This window comes from Nicotiana sylvestris, chromosome 1 (genome assembly GCF_000393655.2).
Source record: "Nicotiana sylvestris chromosome 1, ASM39365v2, whole genome shotgun sequence".
Classification (NCBI taxonomy): Eukaryota; Viridiplantae; Streptophyta; class Magnoliopsida; order Solanales; family Solanaceae; genus Nicotiana; species Nicotiana sylvestris.
The window spans coordinates 4,204,362-4,230,407 of NC_091057.1; the positions used below are offsets into that span (position 1 = coordinate 4,204,362).

The following is a 26,046-nucleotide window of genomic DNA, read 5'->3' on the forward strand; positions in this document are numbered from 1 at the left end:
CGGGTGGCAAACCCAGCAGGTCTGAAGGGAAAACCTCAAGAGACTCACGAACAACGGGCACAGAATCAGTAGAAGGAACCTCAGCACTAGAATCGTGTACATATGCCAGATAGGCCAAACACCCCTTCTCAACCATACACCGAGCCTTCACATACGAGATAACACTGCGGGTAAAATGATCAAGAGTCCTTCTCCACTCTAAATGAGGTAAACTGGGTAAGTCTAAGTTCACAGTCTTGGTATAATAGTCCAAGAGAGCGTGGTAAGGTTATAACCAGTCCATCCCCAATATGACATCGAAATCCACCATGTCCAGAAGAAGCAAATCTACACGAGTCTCAAGAACCCTAATTATGACTATACAAGAGCGCTTGACTCGATCTACAAAAATAGAATCACCTATCGGTGTAGACACATAAACATGATCACTCAAAGAATCACTAGGCATAACTAGATACTATGCAAAATAGGATGACACATACGAGTACGTAGACCCTGGATCAAATAACACTGAAACATCTCTATCACAAACCAAAATAGTACCTGTGATAACTGCATTGGAAGCCTCAGCCTCAGGCCTGGCTGGGAGAGCATAACATGGGGGATGGGCCCCACCACCCTGGACTACCTCTCAGGGATGGCCTCCACCTCTAGCGGTCGGAGCTCCACCTCTAACACCTCTACCTCCACCTCTAGCCCCTTTACCCCTATCTCTAGCTGGCTGGGCGGTCTGTGGAACACATGGTGCCTGAACCATAGCACGAGAACCCTACTGCTGCGGCTAAGTACACACCAACCTCAGAAAAGCCCTTCGGATATGACCATACTCACCATACTCATAGCATCTACCTGAGTGTTGCGGCTGAGAAAACTAAGACTAAACCTGGCGACCTGAATGACCACCCCGAAAACTCTGGAGCGGCAGTGCACTGATAGGAGCTAGTGGTGCACTTTAGGACTGCTGATCAGAATACTGCATGTGAGAACCATGGCCACATGAAGCACCGTGAGAAACCTGAAGTGCTGACTGAAAGGGCCTAGGAGGATGGCCTCTACCATACGAATCCCTGCCTCTAGATGAGGCATCACTGAATATGCTTGAATGACGGGGTCTCTTATCCGACACATGACCACCTCCCTACGACAGAACCATCTCTAGTCTCTTGGACACATTGGCCTCCTCCTCGAAAGTAATCTCACTCCCAGTCTCCCTAGCCATTTGAAGACGAATCGGCTGAATAAAACCGTCAATAAACCTCCTCACCCTTTCTCTCAGTAGGAAATATGACAAGAGCATGACGAGCTAAGTCGATGAATCTGATCTCATACTAGGTAACAGTCATAGACCCCTGCTGGAGATTCTCAAACTGCCTCTGATAGGCCTCTCTCTGAGTGATGGGAGAAACTTCTCCAGAAATAGCTGTGTAAACTGCTCCCAAGTTAAAGCTGGCGATCTGGCTGGTCTAGCCAAACAGAAATCCCTCCACCAAATCTTGGCGGATCCAAACTAGCAAAAAGTAGCAAAATCGACCCCATTTGTTACAACCCATGTTTTTGTACGTGAAAGTACATCGTAAGTCGGTTGATGTAAGCTTAGAAATGAGATCCTCTTAGAAAGTATATAAAGTGATTTTACGTCCCATATTTTTTTTCAAGCCTTTAAGAGTTAATGTTCAAGGATAAATGTTTATAAGGGTACATGTTGTTACACCCCGTACTTCAGACGTTACTATCATTATAGGATTATCTAATGTAAACTCAAAAAGGATGAAATCTTTCTACAAGGATAAGAAAGGTTTGCCGAAGTGTTAAGTAAGTTATGATGAATATAAGACTTGTTAACCATGATTTAGATGAGTTTAAAGACATAATATGACTATATATGATGTTTGTACATAAAGTATAAAGTTTGAGAAAATTCGGATTTAAGTTGCGGAAAAACCGACTAAGGATTTGCCTTGTAATGAAGCTTATTGAGTAATAAATTTCGTGTGCTATATGAGGTATTTTTAGGACATATTATATACCAAATTGAAGGTCCTGGAATGTATTTTCCAAATCTCTTAACCGTTTGCTCATACGACATCCAGATAAAAATATATAAGTATTTGAAAAAGGGCCAATGAGATGGTGCCAAGTAGCACCTTTTGACTTTTCAACCAAAATGGATATTTATCTTCCTATGTCATCTCTTTTTTCATAATTCCAGAGAGCTCGACCAAATAATACCCCTAACCTCACCCTTAATCTTTCCACAAGGTTATCCAACAAGATTATCGTCCGAGGCAAGAAATCACGAAGTAATAACACTAGAACGATTCCCACGACGTAAGTATCACTATATAACCTCTCATTTTCTTTGTAGTTTCAGTTTTGGAAGGTATTTTGAGGTTAATAAAAATGCCTAATTTCTGGTTTCAAGCTCTTAAACATCAAGGAATATTGACTAATTTATTTCATAATAGTTAGAACTCACGGGACGGTGATCGGAAGCCGCGAGTTCGAGTTATTTGATTTGTAATGGACTGTTTTGTGGGCTGTTTCGTGTAGCTTTTGGTCTATATATTTTGCTTCTATTTAATGGAGTTTTTGGATGATAAATGGTGTGGAGAAACACCACGTAATGGCAAAATTATGGATTAGTCATTCTTTGTAATATTTTCGGGGTGTTGGACACTACTATAGTTGTCGTTTTTGGTATGAATTGATTGGGGTGTGTTGAGCTGTTGTAAGCTAAATATAATATTGGTTTCGACTTGCATCTACTGTATGAGGTAATTATATTGTGTTCCTACAGGTTCTTACGGTTATCTAGGCATTGGTTAAGTTAAATGGATGAACTAGACATGAACTATTGAATAAAGTTGCTAATTAAGAATAATTGGAGTTGTGGATCATTTTCTTTGTTATGAATATATGGTATAAGGATGGAATTATTGATGAATGACTTCATTATCATGTTAATGATACTATTAAGTTAAAGTAAAAAGTCTATAAGGGATGATAAGGGGTATACGAATTTTAATTGGAGCTTGTCGCTCGTCGTAAAATAGTTATGACTTGTTGTTTTATGGTGTCTTGTTATTGATAATTATATATTGCTGGATTTCTCTGGTAATTGTTGGAGGAGGCTCTTGCTATAGGGGAGATGATGCCCGGATTTATATAAACGAGCTACAAGTTTAAGTTGCAGACTTAGCCTTTATTCAACACTGATTTTGAATCACCTTATGCAAAGGTAGATTGAGTTGAGTTGTTTTAAGAGTAGCTTGGGAGGTATTAAGGACTCACCATGGTTAAAGTATGTTAAGGCACTTCCTTATTTCTTTTGGCATGATCTAAAGTGAAATGAATAAGCTATTTCATAACGGATCTACTCCTAGAAACTAAGGTTGCCCATGTTGTTCTTTCCTTATAAAGTTATTTTAAGCAAGTATGTATGATCCTTGAATCCTATAGAAGCTTATATTGATGGTATGTTGTCCATAATAAAAAACGAATTGAACTTAAAATCTTTTCTGGAGATATCCATTTTCCTGGAGAGACAGATAAGATATCCCGACATACCGGCGTTTTGATACCACCAGGAACAGGAAAAAGAAATTCCAAGGAATCCAAAAAAGTGAAAAATTGGATCTATGTCCAACGGATTACACCTAGCAAGAAAAAGTTTTTTGTTTTAGTTCGACCTGTCGTCACATATGAAATAACGGACGGTATAAATTTAGCAACCCTTTTTCCACCGGATCCATTGCAGGAAAGGGATAATGTGCAACTTCGAATTGTCAATTATATCCTTTATGGAAATGGCAAACCGATTCGAGGAATTTCTGACACAAGTATTCAATTAGTTCGGACTTGTTTAGTATTAAATTGGAACCAAGCTTTGACAATGAAATTCTGCCCCCGGTCCCCTTCATAAAAAGGGAGAGATTTATTGATATATTTATTGGATCCATCGGGACTGACGGGGCTCGAACCCGCAGCTTCCGCCTTGACAGGGCGGTGCTCTGACCAATTGAACTACAATCCCAGGGAAATACGGGATCTAGCAGAAAATTTGATTCTTTTTTATCTCCTTTCATTACGGTATTTCTGAACAAGTTCCTGGATAACAAGCGCCAAGCGTGAGGGAATGCTAGACGTTTGGTAATTTCTCCTCCGACCAGGATAAAAGATCCCATTGAAGCGGCTAATCCCATGCATATTGTATGGACATCTGGTCGCACAAATTCATCTGACTCTCGGCTAGTAGAATATGTTTAATCGACCCTATATATCCTCTAATTTAGAAATTAAAAAAATAATTGGTATTAATTATTACATATTTGAATGGTTGGATTGACTATTATCTTGATTTGTTTAACGGTTTTCGACATTATTTTGCCATGTCGGAGCCAGAATTTAAAATTTATGAATTTAAAATTCTATTATTTTTAAGTTACCTGTATTAATGATTTTTGCATGTTAAACAAATATCTTAAGAAAAATATAGATATACTGTATTCACCAATCAAAAGGCACTTCATTTTTTTTACAATGATGATAGGACTCCACGTAATCATTAGACTATAATTTGTTATATAAATTGAGGTACAAATGTTACAGGACCTATTTGGTTCTGGGACTGATACAACCACAAGCACATTAGAATAGGCAATGACAGAAATAATTAAACAACAAGAGATAATCAAAAAAGCACAAGTTCAGCTTGCAGAAGTCATTGGAAAAGGAAAAATAGTAGAAGAAGCTGATGTTTCCCAACTTCCTTACTTGAAATACATTATCAAAGAAACCTTAAGAATGCACCCACCCGTTCCATTCTTAATCCCACGTAAAGTGGAGCAGGATATTGAACTGTGTGACTATATCATCCCGAAGGGGTCACAGATACTAGTCAACGCGTGGGCGATTGGTCTAGATTCTACTTCTTGGGAGGATCCTTTAGTATTTAAACCTGAGAGGTTTTGGAATTTGGATGTGGATATGCGAGGGCACGATTTTGAATTGATTCCGTTTGGTGCTGGTTGAAGAATATGCCCTGGCTTACCACTGGCATTAAGAATGGTTCCGGTAATGTTGGGCTCGCTATTGAATTCATTCAACTAGAAGCTCGAGGCAGGATATGACGACCCGGCCAGTCGTCACATGAGTTACCGCTCCATTTTTTCCTATTTCAGTTTATTTACGCTTCGTTATTTGTATTTTATGTGATCGGGTTGATTAGTTCGAGTTCGGAGAGGATTTGGTAAGAAATGAGACACTTAGTCTCTTTTAAGAAGGCTTAATTTGAAAAAGTTAACTGGATGTTGACTTATGTGTTAGAAGGCTCAGAAATGAGTTCCGATGGTTCGGTTAGTTTCGGGAGGTGATTTCTGACTTAGGAGCACGATCGGAGAGTTTTGGAGTTGTAGAGAAGATTTAGGCTTAAATTGGCGAAGTTGATATTTTGGCGGTTCCGGTTGATAGGCGAGATTTTGATATAGGGGTCGGAATGGAATTCCGAGAGTGATAGTAGCTTCGTTGTGTAATTTGGGATGTGCGTGCAAAATTTTAGGTCATTCGGACAAGAATTGATAGACTTTTTGATCGAAAGCATAATTTAAGAGTTCTTGGAGTTCTTAGGCTTGAATCATATGTTAAATTGGTGATTGATACTATTGTGAGCATTCTGAAGTTTTGAACAAGTTTGAACGATATCATGGGATGTGTTGGTACAATTGGTTTGAAGTTCCGGGAGTTCCAGGTAGGTTCTGGGATGTTTTAGGCCGAAAATCATAGCTGTAGCAGGTCCAGAAGGGTTGCAGGCCTCGGAAATCACCTGTGCGGTCAGCACGAAAAGGAGTGAGGTTGTGTTATGTTATGTGCGGATCACACAAAATGAAGTGCAGCCGCGGTAGGTGTTGTGCGGACCGCACAAAATGGTGTGCGGCCGCAGTGAAGAACATTCCGCTAGTCCTACTTCGGAAGCTCATATCTTTTGATCTACAAGGAATTTTGAGATGATTCAAATATGAAAGTTGTATCCCTTCGTGTCTAGTTTCCAGAAAAGTAAGGATATTGCAATTTGGATATTTGTAGCAAAAGTTATGACCAAAATACTAAAGCTTGTCACTGCAAAGGAAGCCTGTGCGGTTGCGGTCGTTTTTGTGCGGACCACACTGGTTTTGTGCAGACCACGGTCGATTCTTATGCAGCCCGTGAAGGTGGAGATTTGTGGGGTACTCTATAAATATGAGGTTTTGGGTTTTATTTGATATTTTGACCTACAAAGCTCGGATTTTGGCGATTTTTCGAAGGTTTTTCAAGAAATTCATCAGGGTAAGTGATTCTAACCTAGATTTGGCTAGAGTACATGAATATATCATTGAATTCATCATTTAATTTGTGATTTGGGATGGAATTTGGGAAGAAAATTGTGAAATCTTTTAAAAATATAAAATGATGATTTGAAGGACCAAATGGTATCGGAATTGGATAAATTTAATATGGTTAGACTCGTGAGATTATAAGGATTCGAGTTTTGTGAATTTTGTCAAATTCGAGATGTGGGCCCGGAGGTCGGGTTTGACCAAATTCTAGAATTTTGTGGTAATTCGATTGTTTTCACTTGTGCTTTGTTTCCTTAGCTTATTGTGATGTATTCGTTCTGATTTTGGATAGATTCGACACACGTGGAGGCCGATTCAGGAGGCAAAGGCGTCGCAAGAGAGAGATTTAGCTGGTTCGAGGTGAGTAATGATTGTAAATAATGCTCTAAGGGTTTGAAACCCCGGATTGCACATCGTAGTGCTATATTGAGGTGAGACACGTGCTCGATAATGAGCATGGGATCATTTACTACTGGGGATTGAGACTTGGTCCGTCCCGATTGATGATTTTACCGCGTATTTGACTGAAACTATTTGTTATCATCATGTTTTGGGGCTAATTGCCATATTTGGGCTTCGTGCCAACTATTTGATCCCTTCGCGGATTTTGACTGATTTTCCTCACTATACTTGTTAAAAATTGTATCCTCGGTCATGTTTCTCTCTGTTTTAAATGATTCGAGCCGGTTTTGTCATACTATTCCTAAATGAGAGGAATTTGTGGGCTAAAATCCCTATCTTCTATTATTGTGCCTGAGAGGCTGTGAGGTTAATGACTGAAAGGGGTTGAGAACCCAATGGTGAGGATATTATATATGTTATGGATCGGGCTGCACGCCGCAACAATATAGCGCTTGGGCTGTAGGAGCCCCTTCGGAGTCTGCACACCTCCAATGAGCATAGTCGACTATCTATATGGATCGGGCTGCACGCCACAGCGACGTACGGATCAGTCTGCACGCCGCAACGACTATTCTGATTTCTGTTATTATGAGAAATATATAGGTCGAGAGCTAAGAATGAGCACCAAGTGATGAGAGTGAGCCCGAAGAGCTGATACTATTCTGAGTGATTGACACTATGCTCGAGGGGTGGATTTCTGCTTGTTATTTACCTGCTAAATTATCGTTTTACCTGATTTAAAGAGATTTCACTTGCCGTCTTCACTGATTTACTGCTTTAAGTGATTTTTACTGCTTGATATAGAATTGTTTTGTGCCTTTATGTGTTTTTTTGCTTTCAGCCATTATTTATGATTATTACTCACTGAGTCGGAGTACTCATATTACTCCCTGCACCGTGTGTACAGATTCAGGCATCGCAGAGTCCGTTCCTGACTGCTGATCCTCCCACTCCAGGCAGTGTTTTCGAAGACTACAAGGTAGTTGTTGGCGTCTACAGCCCCGTGCCTCCCTTATCTTACTATTTTCATGTCCTTGAACTTCTGTATCAGATTTCATATCTAGTAGACCGGTATTCGAATTTATTAGTTGCTCATGACTTGTGACACCCCGGTTTGGGCTGTGTCGAGATGGTTTCTACTGTTGTTATAGTTACTTCCACAAATTATGGTTATTATATCATATTTTAGAACTATTTATGGTAAATAACTATTTAAATGAGGTGTTTTGCTTTGGTCTGGTTGGCCTTGTCTTCACGAGAGCCATCACGACTAGGTTCGGGGTTAGGGTCGTGACAAGTTGGTATTAGAGCCTAGGTTATATAGGTCTCACGAGTCATGAGCAGGTTTAGTAGAGTCTCGCGGATCGGTACAGAGATGTCTGTATTTATCCTTGAGAAACTGCAGAACCTTTAGGAAAAACTTCATATTCTTGAAATTCTTGTCGTGCGAACTTGTGGTCCGAGTACTAAACTTCTATTATCCTATTCTCTCGCAGATGGTGAGGATGCGAGCTACCGGACGAGGTGGGCGACCACCAGTACCACCAGCTGAGACCACCAGAGGCCGTGGACGCGGTCGTGGTCGTGGAAGAGGCAGAGCAGCGAGGGCAGCACCTGTAGATCCATCAGCTGCCCTAGCTCCAGATCAGGCTCCAGCTATGGGTGCTCCAGCAGCACCAGTTCAGGCACCAGCTGTGCCCATCGTGATTCCAGGTCTTCAGGAGGCCTTGGCACAAATCTTATCAATTTGCACTGGCCTGGCTCAGGCAGTTTCAGCCACTACAGCAGCAGCTACTTCACAGGCAGGGGGAAGCAATCAGACCCCCGCTGCTCGCACACCTGAGCAGGTAGTGCAGGGACTTCAAACGCCGAGGGCACCTCCAGCCTAGCTGGGTGCACCAGCTCAGGAGTTTGTGGTGCCAGTTATGCTAGATGATGAGCAACGTGGTCTTGAGAGGTTTTGTAGACTCTAGCCTCCGTTATTCAGTGGTGCTGAGGGCGAGGATGCCCAGGGTTTTTTGGATAAGTGTCAGTGGATGCTTCGTACAGTAGGGATTCTTAAGTTCTGCACTTCTACATTTTCATATAGAAATCCTTTCTATAAACTTCTGCACTTTTGCATCTTAGAAATCATGCTTATAAGTTCTGCATATATATCATATTAATAGGTTTCGCATTTCTGCATCTCATATACAGAACATGACTATAGGATTCTGCATTTTGCCTAACATATAGAAAGCATGTCTATAGGATTTCTGAATACTGCATACGTATCCATTACTAGGCAAACGATATATAGGCTTAAATAATAAAATCAGCATTTTAGATGTCATGCCTATAGGATTTCTGCATTTTCGTAAAGGATAAAATCAGTCACACTTAGAAAGCATGCATATAGGAATAAGCAACTAATCTGATTCCCTCAACTTGCTTATAAGTTTAAAATCAGTAATAGCATTGCTTAAACGCTTGCAGAACTTATGTTCCTATTGTTAATAAATCTGCTTCTGAAATCAGTATCTTTCTCTCGTATTTAGATATCACGCCTATAGGTTTCACCTAAGCAAGCTATAAGGTAAATTAGCTAATTGAGTCAGACTCTGTTAATTCCAACCAGCAGGCAGGTCTGATTCTGGTTTCTTATCTGAAATGTGTAATAGATCAGTCTGCCTCCTTAATGTTTAAGTTTAATTTAGACCATAACCAGTATCTGCAAGACATGCTAAACAATCTGTCTTTAAGTGAGGAGGCTTGTCTGAGCCTTTTAAATTGTTATGTGTTTCCCATATCTGCCTTATGTGTTTTTGTTTGTCACTTTAGAATTTTATCCTTTTAAACCATACAAAGACCAAATCTCCCTTCCCTTTAGGACTAGTAAACCCAAATGCCTCCGGGACTGATAGGATTAGGATGGGTACTAGCATGCAATAAGTAAAGGAAACCATTCCGCGTTTAATACTTCAACGGGGTGGGAAAGATTAGATATGGATATGATAACCGGTGCGCTAATACCACGTGTAACCCCTCTTCTGAGGAGTGATTACCGGGTATTGCATTGATGTGATCCTTATTATTTATAAACCTAGGACTCCCTTTCCTTTACTTGTTTATTTTATTGCTTTCAAATTTCAAAACTCCTTTTTCTCAAAGTTTAGCTTCCTTGTTTCTTCAGACTTTAACTTATTTGCAATCACAATGTGACAACCCCTCATATTTGAAACCCTTGTTTGCTTATTTATTGTTTGTACTTAAGTCACAATTGTATCATGGCAGGGAACCACACTAGTGGATCTTGAGGGGTGCCTAACACCTTCCCCTCGAGATAATTTCTAGCCCTTACCCAAACTTTGGTTTTTCTAAACAAATTCTTCCTAGTGTCCTAATGCACTTAATCATTAGGTGGAGACTCTTCAAATCAAAAAACTCAATTCCCAAAAGGAAACGAGTTGTCCTCCCAAATGTCATAAAACCGATTTTGCAAGAAAAAGGGGGCGCGACAAGAAACAAGAGGCAAGGAGGAGACTTCAACATAGAGTTCTTCATTTCTTCATTTGTATTTTACCATTTATGATGACTTTGGCTATTGTTATGATGAACACTAGTATGAGTAGCTAAATATTTAGTCTAAGGTTGTGATGGAACCTATTGAAGGATGAACATCTTGTTATGTTAATATAGATTGCTTGGTTTAATCTTTATTTGTGTCAACTACATTTTTGTTGTAGTTAATTGATAGGATCCCCAATAAGTAATGCCTATTTAGTATGTATTACTCGGGAAAGAGTACATATTTAGGTAATTTTTGAACAACACCACTCCCAAAGTATATGAAGGATCAATAACCGAGGGTTTAAAGGCGGAATTAGGGATAACAAAGCTTTGGGTGTGATCTATAGTGAGCTGTAGAAAAAGCCAGCTAGCGTAACTCAGGAAAGTGCGTCTAATAAATTGTCGTGATTACTCAGGACAGATTTACGATAATAAGAGTACTCATGATTGATAGAGACGATTAGTCAAATCAATATGAAACTTAACTGGAAGGGATTTCATCAATAGGAGAAATTACAACCTTAGATCCTTCTCTTAATTGTTTACAACTTAAACATAATTAGTCTTTATTTACTTAATTGCAATCAGTCGTAGTTGGTAAAAATATCCTCAATTGTTATATAAAATATTTGGGAAGTTGATTACGTAGAATTTAGTGAGTCTGACAAGAGTAATTGATAGATTAATTCCTTGTTGGGCATGATCAAATTTTGGCGTCGTTGCCATGGTCTTTAATAGTGTTATCAATTACAATTGTAAGAAGTACAAAAATTCTTAGTGTAGTCAATTTTCTCTATATCCAATCTATACATTGAAATTTTAACGTTTGTTGACTTGGTTGTACAGGTACATGCCTAGAAACTCATCGAGAACTGGTGAAGTATTTGAAGCATTATCAGATCTTGAGAAAGTTTTCAAGGCCTTGAATCGGGCCAACCGGAAAAATAAATAGCATTAAATATATCCTTAAATTAAGGATTTGGTATAGTTGGCCGTGATAGTGTAGTGATTCTATCCCTCCCCTACGTTTTCTTTTTCCTTCCACCCCCAAAAAGCGAAAGGCGGGAATTAATTACTAGTTAACAGAGTCAACCCTAAAATAGTTTGGCAAAACAAGATGTTGCGGAGACAGGATTTGAACCCGTGACCTCAAGGTTATGAGCCTTGCGAGCTACCAAACTGCTCTACCCCGCGCCGAAGATAAGAACTGAAAACTAATAGATAAACAAGGATTAAATGCGCCCCTCCACCCTATCTGTACAAATAGAATAGCCCATTTATACAGAATGGTAAAGGGGCTTCTATGATCATCGACCATAGAAATAGAAATGAAGCGTTAATCCTTACCAACTTGATCTTGTTGCTCCTGGCAACAAACATGCATGAACCATTTCACGAAGTATGTGTCCGGATAGTCCAAAGTCTCGATAGTTAGCTCTCGGCCTTCCGGTCAAAAAACAACGTCGATGAAGGCGTGTAGGTGCACTATTCCGTGGTGGGGATTGTAACTTTCCATAAATTTCCCATTTGTCACTCAACGACGGAACCTTGCTTATTTCTTTCTTTGAGGATCGACGAATCGAATGATATTTCTGTTCCAATTTTTGCCTCTTCTTCTCCCTCTGAATCAAACTTTTCCTTGCCATAATGGTTGAATTCCTATTAGTATCCATGATACAAGTCGAATCCTAGATGTAGAAATAGAAGAAGGTGGACCCCCTCTCCGTCGAAAGAAATGAGATTATCGCAGATACACACATTAAAAATATTAACCAAATTTGCCCGACGTAGAGGCAATCAAGAAAGCCGCATAAGTGAATATATAACCTACAGAAAAGTGAGCTAATCCAACCAATCTTGCTTGTACAATGGAAAGGGCCACTGGTTTATCTCTCCAGCGAATCAAATTGGCCAAAGGTGTGCGTTCATGAGCCCATGCTAAAGTTTCAATCAATTCCTGCCAATATCCACGCCAAGAAATTAAGAACATAAATCCAGTAGCCCAAACAAGATGTCCAAATAAGAACATCCATGCCCAAACCGATAAACTATTCATACCAAAAGGATTATATCCGTTACTATAATGCTACCAATAATCGTACTAATCCAACCGCATATGTCTTTCTCCTACCAAAAGGAAAGAAAAAAGAAATAAGGATTTCCCCTTTGCTTTGACAATGAAATTCTGCCCCCGGTCCCCTTCATAAAAAGGGAGAGATTTATTGATATATTTATTGGATCCATCGGGACTGACGGGGCTCGAACCCGCAGCTTCCGCCTTGACAGGGCGGTGCTCTGACCAATTGAACTACAATCCCAGGGAAATACGGGATCTAGCAGAAAATTTGATTCTTTTTTATCTCCTTTCATTACGGTATTTCTGAACAAGTTCCTGGATAACAAGCGCCAAGCGTGAGGGAATGCTAGACATTTGGTAATTTCTCATCCGACCAGGATAAAAGATCCCATTGAAGCGGCTAATCCCATGCATATTGTATGGACATCTGGTCGCACAAATTCATCTGACTCTCGGCTAGTAGAATATGTTTAATCGACCCTATATATCCTCTAATTTAGAAATTAAAAAAATAATCGGGCTTAATTATTACATATTTGAATGGTTGGATTGACTATTATCTTGATTTGTTTAATGGTTTTCGACATTATTTTGCCATGTCGGAGCCAGAATTTAAAATTTATGAATTTAAAAATTCTATTATTTTTAAGTTACTTGTATTAATAATTTTGCCATGTCGGGCTTAATTTTTCCATGGACATCTGGTCGCACAAATTCACCTCTTGTGCTAGGGGCTGCGCTATATGACTGGGCACAACCCACATAGAGAACTTGGACACAACGATTTTAGTCTCGCAGATACAGGCTGAATCGTTTCAAATCACGAACAACATGTTGCACTTGTTTCAAAACAAGGGACTACTTTCGGGGTCACAAATCAAAGATACTCAACAGCACATAAAGAATTTCCTGTCAATCAACAAAACTTAAAAGGCAGCCCAATGTAACTCAGGAAGCAATCAAGTTATTATTATTTCCATTCTCAGTGACAGGAGCTGCCTAGACCTGGCTAAACTCACTCCCCATTAATTCCATAACAACTTGGGAGGAGTTAGTCAAGCAATTTGTGAACAAGTTTCATCCACCCAACAAGACTGCGCAACAAATTAATGAAATTTTGAGTTTCAAATAGAGACCAATGGAGACTCTGCAAGAAACACGGGAACAATTCAAAGGAATGTTAGTTATATGTCCGCACCACGGTATTCCAGATCAGATGTTGGGGCAGCGGTTCTACATGGGTTTGGCAGATGGCTGACCCCTTCTCGGATTCAAAGGTAATTCTGATCAATAATTTGTAACAACCCGACCCCTCGTTTTGACTTTATGTGTACTAAATAGCGCATTTAGGGGAGAAGCTACATCCTATTAAGGGTGGTCAGAACTGACCACCCTTCGTCAAAAAATTACATTGTGTATATATAGAGGCGGAGCTAGGATTTAAAGCTTATGAATTCGATGTTCTAATCCTTTTAAGTTACTGGGTTATAAACTAATAACTTTTAAATATTCAAGGAATTTTTTAAGATAAATACAGAGTTTAAACCAAAGCTACTGGGTTCGGCCGAACCCATTGCGATATGCTGGCTCCACCCCTGTGTATATATGTAAAATATTAGGTTTTAGAGGTATATAACATATATTGAACACCCTTTATCGGCAAATTTTTTTCACCTCTTTCAAGTTTGAACATCCTTAGAGAAATTTCTAGCTTCGCCACTAAATGCATTAACTATATTTTTTGGATTTAAAGGTTGAGCTGAAGGATGTGATTTGGAGCACTATGGCTGAGGTTGGGAAGCCTAACCTAGTAGATTTTTTCCCTATACTTAAAAGGATTGATCCTCAAGGAATAAGGCGTCGTGCAACATTTCTTATTGGTAAAGCAATTAAACTTTTTGATGGTTTGATCAACGAGCAATTGGAGTAAAAGAGTAGATTTAGTAGTGCAAAGAGTGATGTTTTAGAAGATTTTCTCAATATCAGCAAAAAAACCCTGAAGAGATCAATCACAATCACATCATGTCCATGTTTCTGGTTCATTCTCTTCTCATTCATCCTTTATTTTCCTATACTGTGTGGTATCCATATTGGGAGTGCTTCCTACCAGGATTCGTATATTTTCAGCTCGAGTCAGAGACCTATGGTTATGTGGAGGGATTATATTTACATCTTTCTCCAATTTTTTGCCTTAAATTTCTTGACCAGCCAACTACCAAGTAATGAGGTGAAAAGGGCATAATAAAGTTTTACTTGAATGATAATTGGAAAAAAATAGAAATTTGAAAAGTTCCAGAAAATATACATGTGAGTTATGACTATCCTAGAAGTTGGAAACAAAAAGAATGCAGGTTTATGGTATATAGCGAAGTAAGGTTTAAAATACTAGAACCTGTACCATATTCATAGGGATCATTGAATGTGATTTGCTTTTAATTGAATTTGGTGTCTCCAAGGCCTTTAAAACCTCATTTAGAGTCACCTTGACTTGCGTGCACAGTCCGGGGCGATAGCCAGAAAGCTTAGGTATGAAATTTTTTGAAAAATGATAAGTTTTAACTGTAAAATGAATAAATTTGACTTCGGTCAATATTTTGGGTAAACAAACACGGATCCATGATTTGACGTTCCCGGAGGGTTCGTAGGAAAATATGGGACTTGGACGTATGTCCGGAATCGAATTTCGAGGTCCCGAGCCCGAGAAATGAATTTTTTAAAGGAAATTGTTTTCTGAAAATTTTAAGGAAACTTGAAATAAAATATGATTAGAAAGCGATAGTATCGGGCCTGTATTTTGGTTCCGGCGCCCAGTACAGGTCTTATATATGGTTTAAGTCATTTCTATAAGGTTTGGTTGAGAACGGACGTCGTTTGACATGATTCGGACCTAAATTGCTAAATTTTATACTTGATAAAGGTTGAAAAAAAGTTTTTGATTTTGAGATTTGATTCATTGTTATTGAGGTTATTTTGTCGATTTGATCGCACAGATGAGTTCGTATGATGATGTTGAGTTAGTACGTGTGTTAGGTTAGGAGCCCTGAGGGCTCGAGTGTGTTTCGGATGTGTTTCGGAAAGTTTTCAACTTAGGAAAAAGTTGCAGGTTTTTGAAGCCAGGTCCCGCGCTCCGTGGTGGAAGCTTCGCGGCCGCGGTGGGTACATCGCGGTCCACGGTGGAAACTTTGCGGCCGCGGTAGGGACTCCGTGACCGCGGTGGTATTTGTGCGGTCCGCAGTGAGCAAGGCCAACATTCACGGTCGCGCTCGATTTCTTGCGGTTCGCGGTGGAGCCCCGCAATCACAACCTTTTTGTGTGGTTTGCAATGAGGGTCTGAGAAGAGTATATTTAAATGAACCTTTTAGTTATTTTTCCACTTTTCAAAACCCTAAAATATAAGAGGCGATTTTTCAAACAACCTTTCTTCTCCAAATCAATTGTAAGTCATTTTTAACTAGTTTTCTTCAACCATTAATATCTTTTAACATGATTTCAACTTCAAATCAGTGATTTTCATGGGAAAAATTAGGTGTTTTGGGTAGAACCTAGGTTTTATAAAAATTGGGGATTTGGACCTTGATTTGAGGTCCGATTTCAAAACAAATCATATATTTGGGTTCGTGGGGGAATGGGTAATCGGGTTTTAGTTCGAACCTCAGGTTTTGACCATGTGGGCTTGGGGGCAATTTTGACTTTTTGGGTAAAACTTTAGAAAACTCATTTTCATGCATTAGAATTGATTCATTTAGCATTTATTGATATCGTTAAGTAAATTGTGGCTAGATACAAGTGAGTTGGTGGTGAAAACAAGAGGTAAAGTGGTAGTTGAGGCTTGAGTTGTGTTCGTGGCATCGAGGTAAGTGTTTAGTCTAACTTTAGCTTGAGGGATTAGGAGTTGTGTCCTATTTGCTATTTGCTATTTGCTTCTTGTCGAGTACGATGTATAGGCATGGTGACGAGTATCTATACATTGGTGTCAAGCATGACCGCGAGTCTTATATTATGATTTTCATGATTTTGTTGTATTATTCATGCTTTGGTGAAGATTGCTAATTGTTGTATAAAGTTTATGGGAAGAATTGTGACGTATGAACATTGAGAAGCGTTGACTCAAGTTGTATAGCGAAATTGTGAAAGTATAAGTAACAATCGAACCTCTAGAGCATTGGCTCGAGTTGTGAAGTGAATTGTGAAGGGAAATTGAGAAAGAGGAGAGATCATTATGTTGTCACCCTTACCGGGATATTGTTGATTTATTTGTTGTTCCCTTGCCGGGATTTAATTGTTTAATTGTTGTTCCCTTGTCGGGATTTAATTGTTTAACTGTTGTTCCCTTGCTGGGATCTCTATTACTATTTTGTTCATTCTCTTTCCCCTTTGCTTGTGATTGCTTGTTTGGGTGAGGAACAGTGTTAAAGCACGAAGGGTGATGCCGTGCATTATTTGTTATTGTGAGGAAAGAGTGTTAAAGCACGAAGGGTGATGTCGTGCCGCACGACATACCATTCCGTGCCGATTCTATTGATTATATGGTGAGGAAAGAGATTAAAAGCACGAAGGGTGATGTCGTGCACATTTTGATTATATGATTGTTTTGGTGAGGACGAGAGTAAAAGAACGAAGGGTGATGTCGTGCACATTTTCATTATATAACTGCTTTGGTGAGGCTGAGAGTAAGAGCACGAAGGGTGATGTCGTGCAATTTTTGATTTCTGCTTCCCTATTGATATTCTGGTTATGTTGTTCCTTTCCGTACTTGATGCCTTTCTATTCGGAACTATTATCTCCCTCATAGCATGTTTCCTCTTCCCACATTGACTGGTTATTTCTGTATTTCTTTTTCGCTGTATATATATATGAACCGCACAGGTTTATTTGGTAGTCTGGTCCTAGCCTCGTCACTACTTCACCGAGGTTAATCTAGACACTTACCAGCACATGAGGTCAGTTGTGCTGATACTACACTCTGCACTTTGTGCAGATCTAGGAGCAGCTTTTGGACAGTAGTTGGAGGGCTTCCTTCAGCTCACTCGGAGATCCAAAGTAGACCTGCATGCATCCGTAGGCCCTGGCGTCTCCCTCTATCTCTATTTCCTGTTTCTTTTTCTTTTGCCCAGAAACATTGTATTGTATTTCTTTAGACCATGTATGCAGTAACTCTTAGACGGTCTATGACACTGTGACACCAGGCTTTGGGTATTTGAGGTTTTGAAAGTTGCAATAGACGTAGACTTAAGATATTTAATTATTGATTTCGCTTATTTACTTAAAATTCTGTTGTTATCATGTTATCACCTCGTGGTTGTTAAAATGAAGCAATACAAAAGTGTAGTAGGTAGTTAAGGTTTGGCTTGCCTAGCTCCCATTAGTAGGCGCCATCACGACTTCGGAGGGTGGGAAATTTGGGTCATGACAAGTCAGGTTCAGAGCCTTATACAGTTTATTGTGATGCATCTCGTATTGGGGTTGGTGCAGTGTTGATGCAGGATTACAAGGTCATTGCCTATGCTTCACGACAATTGAAGATTCATGACAAGAACTATCTGGTTCATGATTTGGAGTTGGCAGCCATTGTTCACATATTGAAGATTTGGAGGCATTATCTGTATGGCATGTCATATGATGTGTTCACGGATCACAAGAGTCTTTAGTATTTGTTCAAGCAAAAGGAGTTGAATTTGAGACAGAGGAGATGGTTGGAGTTGTTGAAAGATTATGATATCACTATCTTGTATCATCCGGGAAGGGCCAATATGGTGGCCGATGCGTTGAGCAGGAAGTTAGCCAGTATGGGTAGTCTTGCTTATATTTCGGTCGGTGAGAGACTGCTTGCTTTGGACGTTCAGGCTTTGGCCAATCATTTTGTGAGGTTGGATATATCTGAGCCTAGTCGTGTATTGTCCTGCACGGTCGCTCGTTCTTCTTTATTGGAGCGTATTCGTGATCGGCAGTATGATGATCCCCATTTGTGTGTCCTTAGAGACACGGTTCAGCGCGGAGGTGCCAAGAAGGTTACCTTAGATGATGATGGAGTTTTGAGATTCCAGGGTCGAGTGTGTGTGCCAAATGTGGATGGGCTCCGAGAGTTGATTTTAGAGGAGGCCCATAGCTCCCGGTACTATATTCATCTGGGTTCCGCGAAGATGTATCAGGATTTGCGGCAGCATTATTGGTGGCGGAGAATGAAGAAGGATATCGTTGCATATGTAGCTTGGTGTTTGAATTGTCAGCAGGTTAAGTATGAGCATTAGAGGCCCGGTGGTTTATTCCAGAGGATAGAGCTTCCGCAGTGGAAGTGGGAGCGGATCACTATGGATTTCGTTGTTGGACTCCCGCACACTCGGAGGAAGTTCGACGTAGTGTGGGTCATTGTTGATAGGCTGACCAAGTCAGCGTATTTCTTTCCTGTGGCAGTCTCCTATTCATCCGAGAGGTTAGCTGAGATCTATATCCGGGAGATTGTTCGTCTTCATGGTATGCCTATATCTATCATTTCGGACCGAGGTACGTAGTTTACCTCGCATTTCTGGAGAGCAGTTCAGCGAGAGTTGGGCACCCAGGTTGAGTTGAGTACAACATGTCATCCTCAGACGGATGGGCAGTCCGAGCGGACTATTCAGATTTTGGAGGATATGCTCTGAGATTGTGTTATTGACTTTGGAGGCTCGTGGGATCAGTTTTTGCCTTTAGCAGAGTTTTCCTACAACAACAGTTACCAGTCGAGTATCTAGATGGCTCCTTATGAGGCTTTATATGGTAGGCGGTGTCGATCGCCGATTGGATGGTTTGAGCCGGGAGAGGCTCGATTGTTGGGTACGGATCTGGTTCAGGAGGCTTTGGATAAGGTCAGGATTATTCAAGATAGGCTTCGTACAGCTTAGTCCAGGCAAAAGAGTTATGTAGACCGCAAGGTTCGAGATGTGGCTTTTATGGTTGGAGAGCGGGTATTGCTCCGAGTGTCTCCTATGAAGGGCGTGATGAGATTTGGGAAGAAGGGCAAGCTTAGCCCTAGGTTCATTGGTCCGTTTGAGATTCTTGATCGAGTAGGAGAGGTGGCTTATAGACTTGCATTGCCGCCGAGCTTATCAGCCGTGCATCTAGTGTTTCATGTGTCCATGCTTCGGAAATATCACAGCGAACCATCCCACATGTTAGATTTCAGCACTGTCCAGTTGGACAAGGACTTGTTGTACGAGGAGGAGCCGGTAACCATTCTAGATCGGCAGGTTCGTTAGTTGAGGTCGAAGAGTTTCCCTTCTGTTCGTGTTCATTGGAGAGGTCAGCCCCCTGAGGCATCGACCTGGGAGTCCGAGTCCGATATGCGGAGCCGTTATCCCCATCTTTTCCCCGACTCAGGTACTTCCTTCTTCTGTCCGTTCGAGGACGAACGATTGTTTTAGAGGTGGAGAATGTGATGACCTTTATTGAATTCGATGTCTCCGAGGCCTTGAAAATCTCATTTAGAGTCACCTTGACTTGCGTGCGCAGACCGGGCGCATAGCCGAAAAGCTTAGGTATGAAATTTTGTGAAAAATGATAAATTTTGATGTAAAATGAATAAATTTGACTTCGGTCAATATTTTGGGTAAACGAACCCAGATTGGCGATTTGACGGTCCCGGAGGGTCCGTAGGAAAATATGGGACTTGGGCATATGCCCTGAATTGAATTTCGAGGTCCCGAGCTCGAGAAATGAATTTTTTAAAGGAAATTATTTTCTAAAATTTTTTAAAGAAATTTGAAATGAAATCTGATTAGAAAGCGATAGTATCGGGCTCGTATTTTCGTTCCGGCACCCGGTATAGGTTTTATATATGGTTTAAGTTATTTCTGTAAAGTTTGGTTGAAAACGGACGTTGTTTGACGTGATTCGGACCTAAATTGCTAAATTTGATACTTGATGAAGTTTGAGAAAAAGTTCTTGATTTTGAGGTTTGATTCATTGTTATTGAGGTTATTTTGGCAATTTGATCGGACGGATGAATTCGTATGATGATGTTGAGTTAGTACGTGTGTTTGGTTAGGAGCCCCGAGGGCTCGAGTGTGTTTCGGATGTGTTTCGGGAAGTTTTGAACTTAGGAAAAAGTTGTAGGTCTCTGAAGCCAGGTCACGCGGTCCGAGGTGGAAGCTTCGCGGCTGCAGAGGGGACTTTGCGGTGGAAGCTTCGCGGCTGCAGAGGGGACTTTGCGGTCCGCAGTGGAAACTTCGCTGCCGCGGTGGGATTCGTGTCGTCCGCAGTGAGCAAGGCCAACTTTCGCGGCCACGCTCGATTTCTTGCGGTCCGCTCGGAGCCTTTTTGTGCGGTCCGCGGTGAGGGTCTGAGAGGAGTATATTTAAACGGACCTTTTAGTTATTTTTCCACTTTTCAAAACCCTAAAACATAAAAGGCGATTTTTCAAAGAACCTTTCTTCTCCAAATCAATTGTAAGTCGTTTTTAACTAGTTTTCTTCAATCATTAACATCTTTTAACATGATTCAACTTCAAATCAATGATTTTCATGGGGAAAATTGGGTGTTTTGGGTAGAACCTAGGTTTTTCAAAAATTGGGGATTTGGACCTCGATTTGAAGTCCGATTTCAAAATAAATCATATATTTGGGTTCGTGGGGGAATGGGTAATCGGGTTTTGGTTCGAACCTTGGGTTTTGATCATATGGGCCTGGGAAAATTTTGAATTTTTGGGTAATACTTTAGAAAACTCATTTTCATGCATTAGAATTGATTCATTTAGCATTTATTGATATCGTTAAGTAAATTGTGGCTAGATACAAGCGAGTTGGTGGTGAAAAACAAAGGTAAAGCGGTAGTTGAGGCTTGAGTTGCGTTCATGGCATCGAGATAAGTGTTTGGTCTAACCTTAGCTTGAGGGATTAGGAGTTGTATCCTATTTGCTATTTGCTTCTTGTCGAGTACGATGTATAGGCATGGTGAAGAGTATCTATACGTTGGTGTCAAGCATGACCGTGAGTCTTATATTATGATTTACATGATTTCGTTGTATTATTCATGCTTTAGTGAAGATTGCTAATTGTTGGATAAAGTTTGTGGGAAAAATTGTGACTTATGAACATTGAGGAGCGTTGAATCAAGTTGTATAGCGAAATTGTGAAAGTATAAGTGACAATCGAACCTCTAGAGCATTGGCTCGAGTTGTGAAGTGAATTGTTAAGTAAAATTGAGAAAGAGGAGAGATCATTATGTTGTCGCCCTTGCCGGGATATTGTTGATTTATTTGTTGTTCCCTTGCCGGGATTTAATTATTTAATTGTTGTTCCCTTGTCGGGATTTAATTGTTTAACTATTGTTCCCTTGCCGGGATCTCTATTACTATTTTGTTCATTCTCTTTCCCCTTTGCTTGTGATTTCTTGTTTGGGTGAGGAACAGTGTTAAAGCACGAAGGGTGATGCCGTACATTATTTGTTATTGTGAGGAAAGAGTGTTAAAGCACGAAGGGTGATGTCGTGCCGCACGACATACCATTCCGTGTCGATTATATTGATTATATGGTGAGGAAAGAGAGTAAAAGCATGAAGGCTGATGCCGTGTATATTTTGATTATATGATTGTTTTGGTGAGGACGGGAGCAAAAGCACGAAGGGTGATGCCGTGCACATTTTTTTATATAATTGCTTTGGTAATGCTGAGAGTAAGAGCACGAAGGGTGATGCCGTGCAATTTTTGATTTCTGCTTCTCTGTTGATATTTTAGTTATGTTGTTCCTTTTCGTACTTGATGCTTTTCTATTCGGAACTATTATCTCCCCCACAGCATGTTTCCCCCTCCCACATTGACTGGTTATTTCTGTATTTCTTTTCCGCTATATATATATATATATATATATATATATATATATATATATGAACTGCACAGGTTTATTTGGTAGTCTGGTCCTAGCCTCGTCACTACTTCGCCGAGGTTAGACTAAACACTTACCAGCACATGAGGTCAGTTGTGCTGATACTACACTCTGCACTGTGTGCAGATCCAGGAGCAGCTTTTGGACAGTAGTTGGAGGGCTTCCTTCAGTCCACTCAGAGACCCAAGATAGACCTATATGCGTCCGTAGGCCCTGGCGTCTCCTTCTATCTCTATTTCTTATTTCTTTTTCTTTGGCCCAGAAACAGTGTATTGTATTTCTTCAAACCTTGTATGTAGTAACTCTTAGACGGTCTATGACACTGTGACACCAGGCTTTGGGTATTTGAGGTTTTGAAAGTTGCAATAGACGTAGACTTAAGATATTTAATTGTTGACTTCCGCTTATTTACTTAAAATTTTGTTGTTATTATGTTATCGCCTTGTGTTTGTTAAAATGAAGCAATACGAAAGTGTAGTAGGTAGTTAAGGTTTGGCTTATCTAGCTCCCATTAGTAGGCACCATCACGACTCCCGAGGGTGGGAAATCTGGGTCGTGACATTGAATAGCTGGATTAGACTATAATTATTATTTTAAATTTAAACATACTCCATATATAATTTTATCTTGCATATTGGTAGGTGTACCCTATGTATGGTTAAGAAAATAGGGCCCCTGGTATCTGTGCTAGCGAAAATAGCAAGTATCTCGTGGAGTTAGTCGAGAGTACACTTAAACTGACTCGGACACCATAGTTATACAAGAAATAGTTAAGAAAACATTATGCCCTCGTCATTTAAAATGCCTTTTAAGTGATTTTGGTGAATTTCAAATGTTATAGGACCTATTTGGTGGGGGGACGGATACAACCACAAGCATATTAGAATGGGCAATAGCAGAAATAATTAAACAACCAGAAATAATGGAAAAGCACAAGCTGAGCTTGCAAAAGTCATTGGAAAAGGGAAAAAAGTAAAAGAAGTTGATGTTTCCCAACTCCCTTACTTGCAATGTATTATCAAAGAAACCTTAAGAATGCATTCGCCCGTTCCGTTCTTAGTCCCGCATAAAGTGGAGCAGGATGTTGAACTGTGTGAGTATATCATCCCGAAGGGGTCACAGGTACTAGTCAACGCATGGACAATTGGTTGAGATTCTACTTCTTAGGAGGATCCTTTAGTGTTTAAACCTGAGAGGTTTTGGAGTTCGGATGTGGATATGAAAGGGCAAGATTTTAAATTGATTCCATTTGGTGCTGGTAGAAGAATATGCCCTGGCCTGTCACTGGCATTAAGAATTGTTCTGGTAATGTTGGGCTCGCTATTGAATTCCTTCAATTGGAAGTTCGAGGCAGGATTTGCACCAAAAGACTTAGACATGGAGGAGAAGTTTGGTATCACCTTAGCCAAAGCCCACCCTTTGCGAGCTATCCCATTCCCAATTTAAAGTTTCGTATTGTATTATTTCTTTAAATGTAATATTTCTTGTGATTATTATGGTAAAATAATAAGGCTATGATGATTAAAAGAGGAGATTGTTGTGCAATATCAATTTCCTCATAGATGTAGCAATGTTCAAATGTCTAAGACCTATGTACATTACATTTTTATATATGTTGTTTTGTTTGAATTCTTGCCTAGTTCTCTTTTCTCCCTTTTTTTCTACTAACAGAAAGACTTGTAGATACACACGTTAACCATTTAAAAATAAAATAAAAAAAGGACAAGAAAAAGTCTTTGGTAGAATATATTATACTCTTTTTACCATGTAGATTCGCCTCTCGTGATCTCACTATTATCAAAACATTCCTAACTTGCGTATGAATTGATAATTCACCTATTTTATCTAAACATGAAACAGATGATAGTTTTACCCAATGCTGCTTGGTGGGCCGGGCCTGAACCGGACCGGACCGGGCCTGGTGGGCCGGGCCTGGTGGGCCGGGCCTGGTGGGCCTGAGAAGCCCGTGATGGGCCGGTCTTCATAGATTAGCCCACGAGCCCGGGACCGTCAGCCGGGCCTGGGCCCATGTGACTCGTGATGGGCGTTTGATTATTCTAAGTCGAGATTGCAGTCTTCACGTTGTCGAACAGTCAACATTCTTTCTTTAGTTCAATTTGTAGTCAATATGTTTTATACAAAAAGGAACCCATGCAACGATAGGAAATCCTTTTTTTAGAGAGCCAATGCCTTAAGACAGACCCTAATAGCAGTTGTCGCCTACTTCACTGAGTTGTGGTTCTAAAAAGAAGATTTAGCTTGGTATATTCCATCAAGAGAAAGCCATATCTATATATAGAAAGCAAATATATACTACAAGAAAATATATAAGTAATAAGTTATAATATATATACATAAGATACAATATATATACTACAAGAAAATATATAAGAGAATATATATACATAACATACAATATATACTACAAGAAAATATATAAGAGGATATATATATACATAACATACAATATATACTACAAGAAAATATACAAGAGAATATATATACATAACATACAATATATACTACAATATAATATACAAGAGAATATATATACATACCATACAATATATACTACAAGACAATATACAGGAGAATATATATACATAACATACAATATATACTACAACAACATATATAAGAGGATATATATATACATAACATACAATATATACTATAAGAAAATATACAAGAGAATATATGTACATAACATACAATATATACTACAAGACAATATATAAGAGAATATATATACATAACATACAATATATACTACAAGACAATATACAAGAGAATATATATATACATAACATACAATATATACTACAAGAAAATATACAATGAAATATATATACATAACATTCTATACTAGTATACTATATATATATATATATATATATATTAATATGCTTCATGTTGTACTTTGTTATTAATTTATTATGCATGACAATTTAGTGTTTTACTATTGTTTTGTTATTTTTCTTTTTCGTCAAGCACTTTAATAATTAGATTTCTACATATATACTACATATATATTTTTAATATAGCCATGATACTACAATAAATTGCCTTACAAAAAAAAAAAAAAACCCGCTAGGCCCGTGTAGCCTACGAGCCCGACCCGTTTAGCCTAGGACCACATGGGCTTAGGCCCGTCACGGGCCGGTTCCACCAGGTGAGCCCACGAAACCCGGGCCCACGAAGCCCGACCCGTTTGGCCCACGAAGGCCCGGGCCCGGCCCAGAATACAATATTAGTTTTACCTACCACTTGAAGGTAGGCGTTATTTACTATCAGAAATATATCAACCATTATGACAAAAAAGTCAATAATACAAATATAACTGAAATATTTTAGACATCTGTGCTACACATGCGAATTAAATTAACACAAAAAAGCTCTACCTGAAAATAAAATATGGCAATAAAAAGTCAATGAGACAATTTAAAATATCAAATTGACAGTACTTTTTTGCTATCGTTATAAATCCAGAGATCTAAAACTTAGACTAAATAATTTTCTAGTGTTCTATTCAGGAGATAATCATGGGTGAAGTCTTTCATGAATTTTCTTAGCATTATTTTATTTTATTAATACATATAATTAGTAACTAAATATTCTTTGTGTTATTTTTAACATAATATTTATGTTTTAATTTCAATTATTATTAAAATGACATGTATTAGAAATATTAATTTCAAATAAGTCTTATAATTTTATTTTAAGCTGACTTTTTTTATGTTTAAAATTTTTTTCTTCCTTTTTTATCGCTATTATATTATTATTTACTTAATAT

General features: G+C 39.3%; 1 protein-coding gene, 3 non-coding genes and 1 pseudogene across 4 annotated transcripts; 2 read left to right on the top strand and 3 right to left on the bottom strand.

Annotated features, from left to right (window-relative positions):
* Positions 1-3,959: 3,959 nt before the first annotated feature.
* TRNAD-GUC (transfer RNA aspartic acid (anticodon GUC)) lies at positions 3,960-4,033 on the bottom strand. Its single transcript has one exon. It is a non-coding gene; the product is annotated as a tRNA-Asp (tRNA).
* Positions 4,034-4,659: 626 nt separating this feature from the next.
* On the top strand, positions 4,660-5,031 carry LOC138889462 (geraniol 8-hydroxylase-like). The gene has a single exon (XM_070172773.1). The coding sequence runs from the start codon at positions 4,660-4,662 to the stop codon at positions 5,029-5,031; it is 372 nt and encodes a 123-aa protein (XP_070028874.1).
* A 6,411-nt stretch (positions 5,032-11,442) lies between these two features.
* On the bottom strand, positions 11,443-11,516 carry TRNAM-CAU (transfer RNA methionine (anticodon CAU)). Its single transcript has one exon. It is a non-coding gene; the product is annotated as a tRNA-Met (tRNA).
* A 1,050-nt stretch (positions 11,517-12,566) lies between these two features.
* TRNAD-GUC (transfer RNA aspartic acid (anticodon GUC)) lies at positions 12,567-12,640 on the bottom strand. The gene has a single exon. It is a non-coding gene; the product is annotated as a tRNA-Asp (tRNA).
* Positions 12,641-13,649: 1,009 nt separating this feature from the next.
* On the top strand, positions 13,650-23,699 carry LOC104227333 (geraniol 8-hydroxylase-like; annotated as a pseudogene).
* Positions 23,700-26,046: the final 2,347 nt, after the last annotated feature.

Coding starts and splice junctions, on each gene's coding strand:
- LOC138889462 (XM_070172773.1), top strand. CDS start 4,660: ATGACAGAAATAATTAAACAACAAGAGATAATCAAAAAAGCACAAGTT.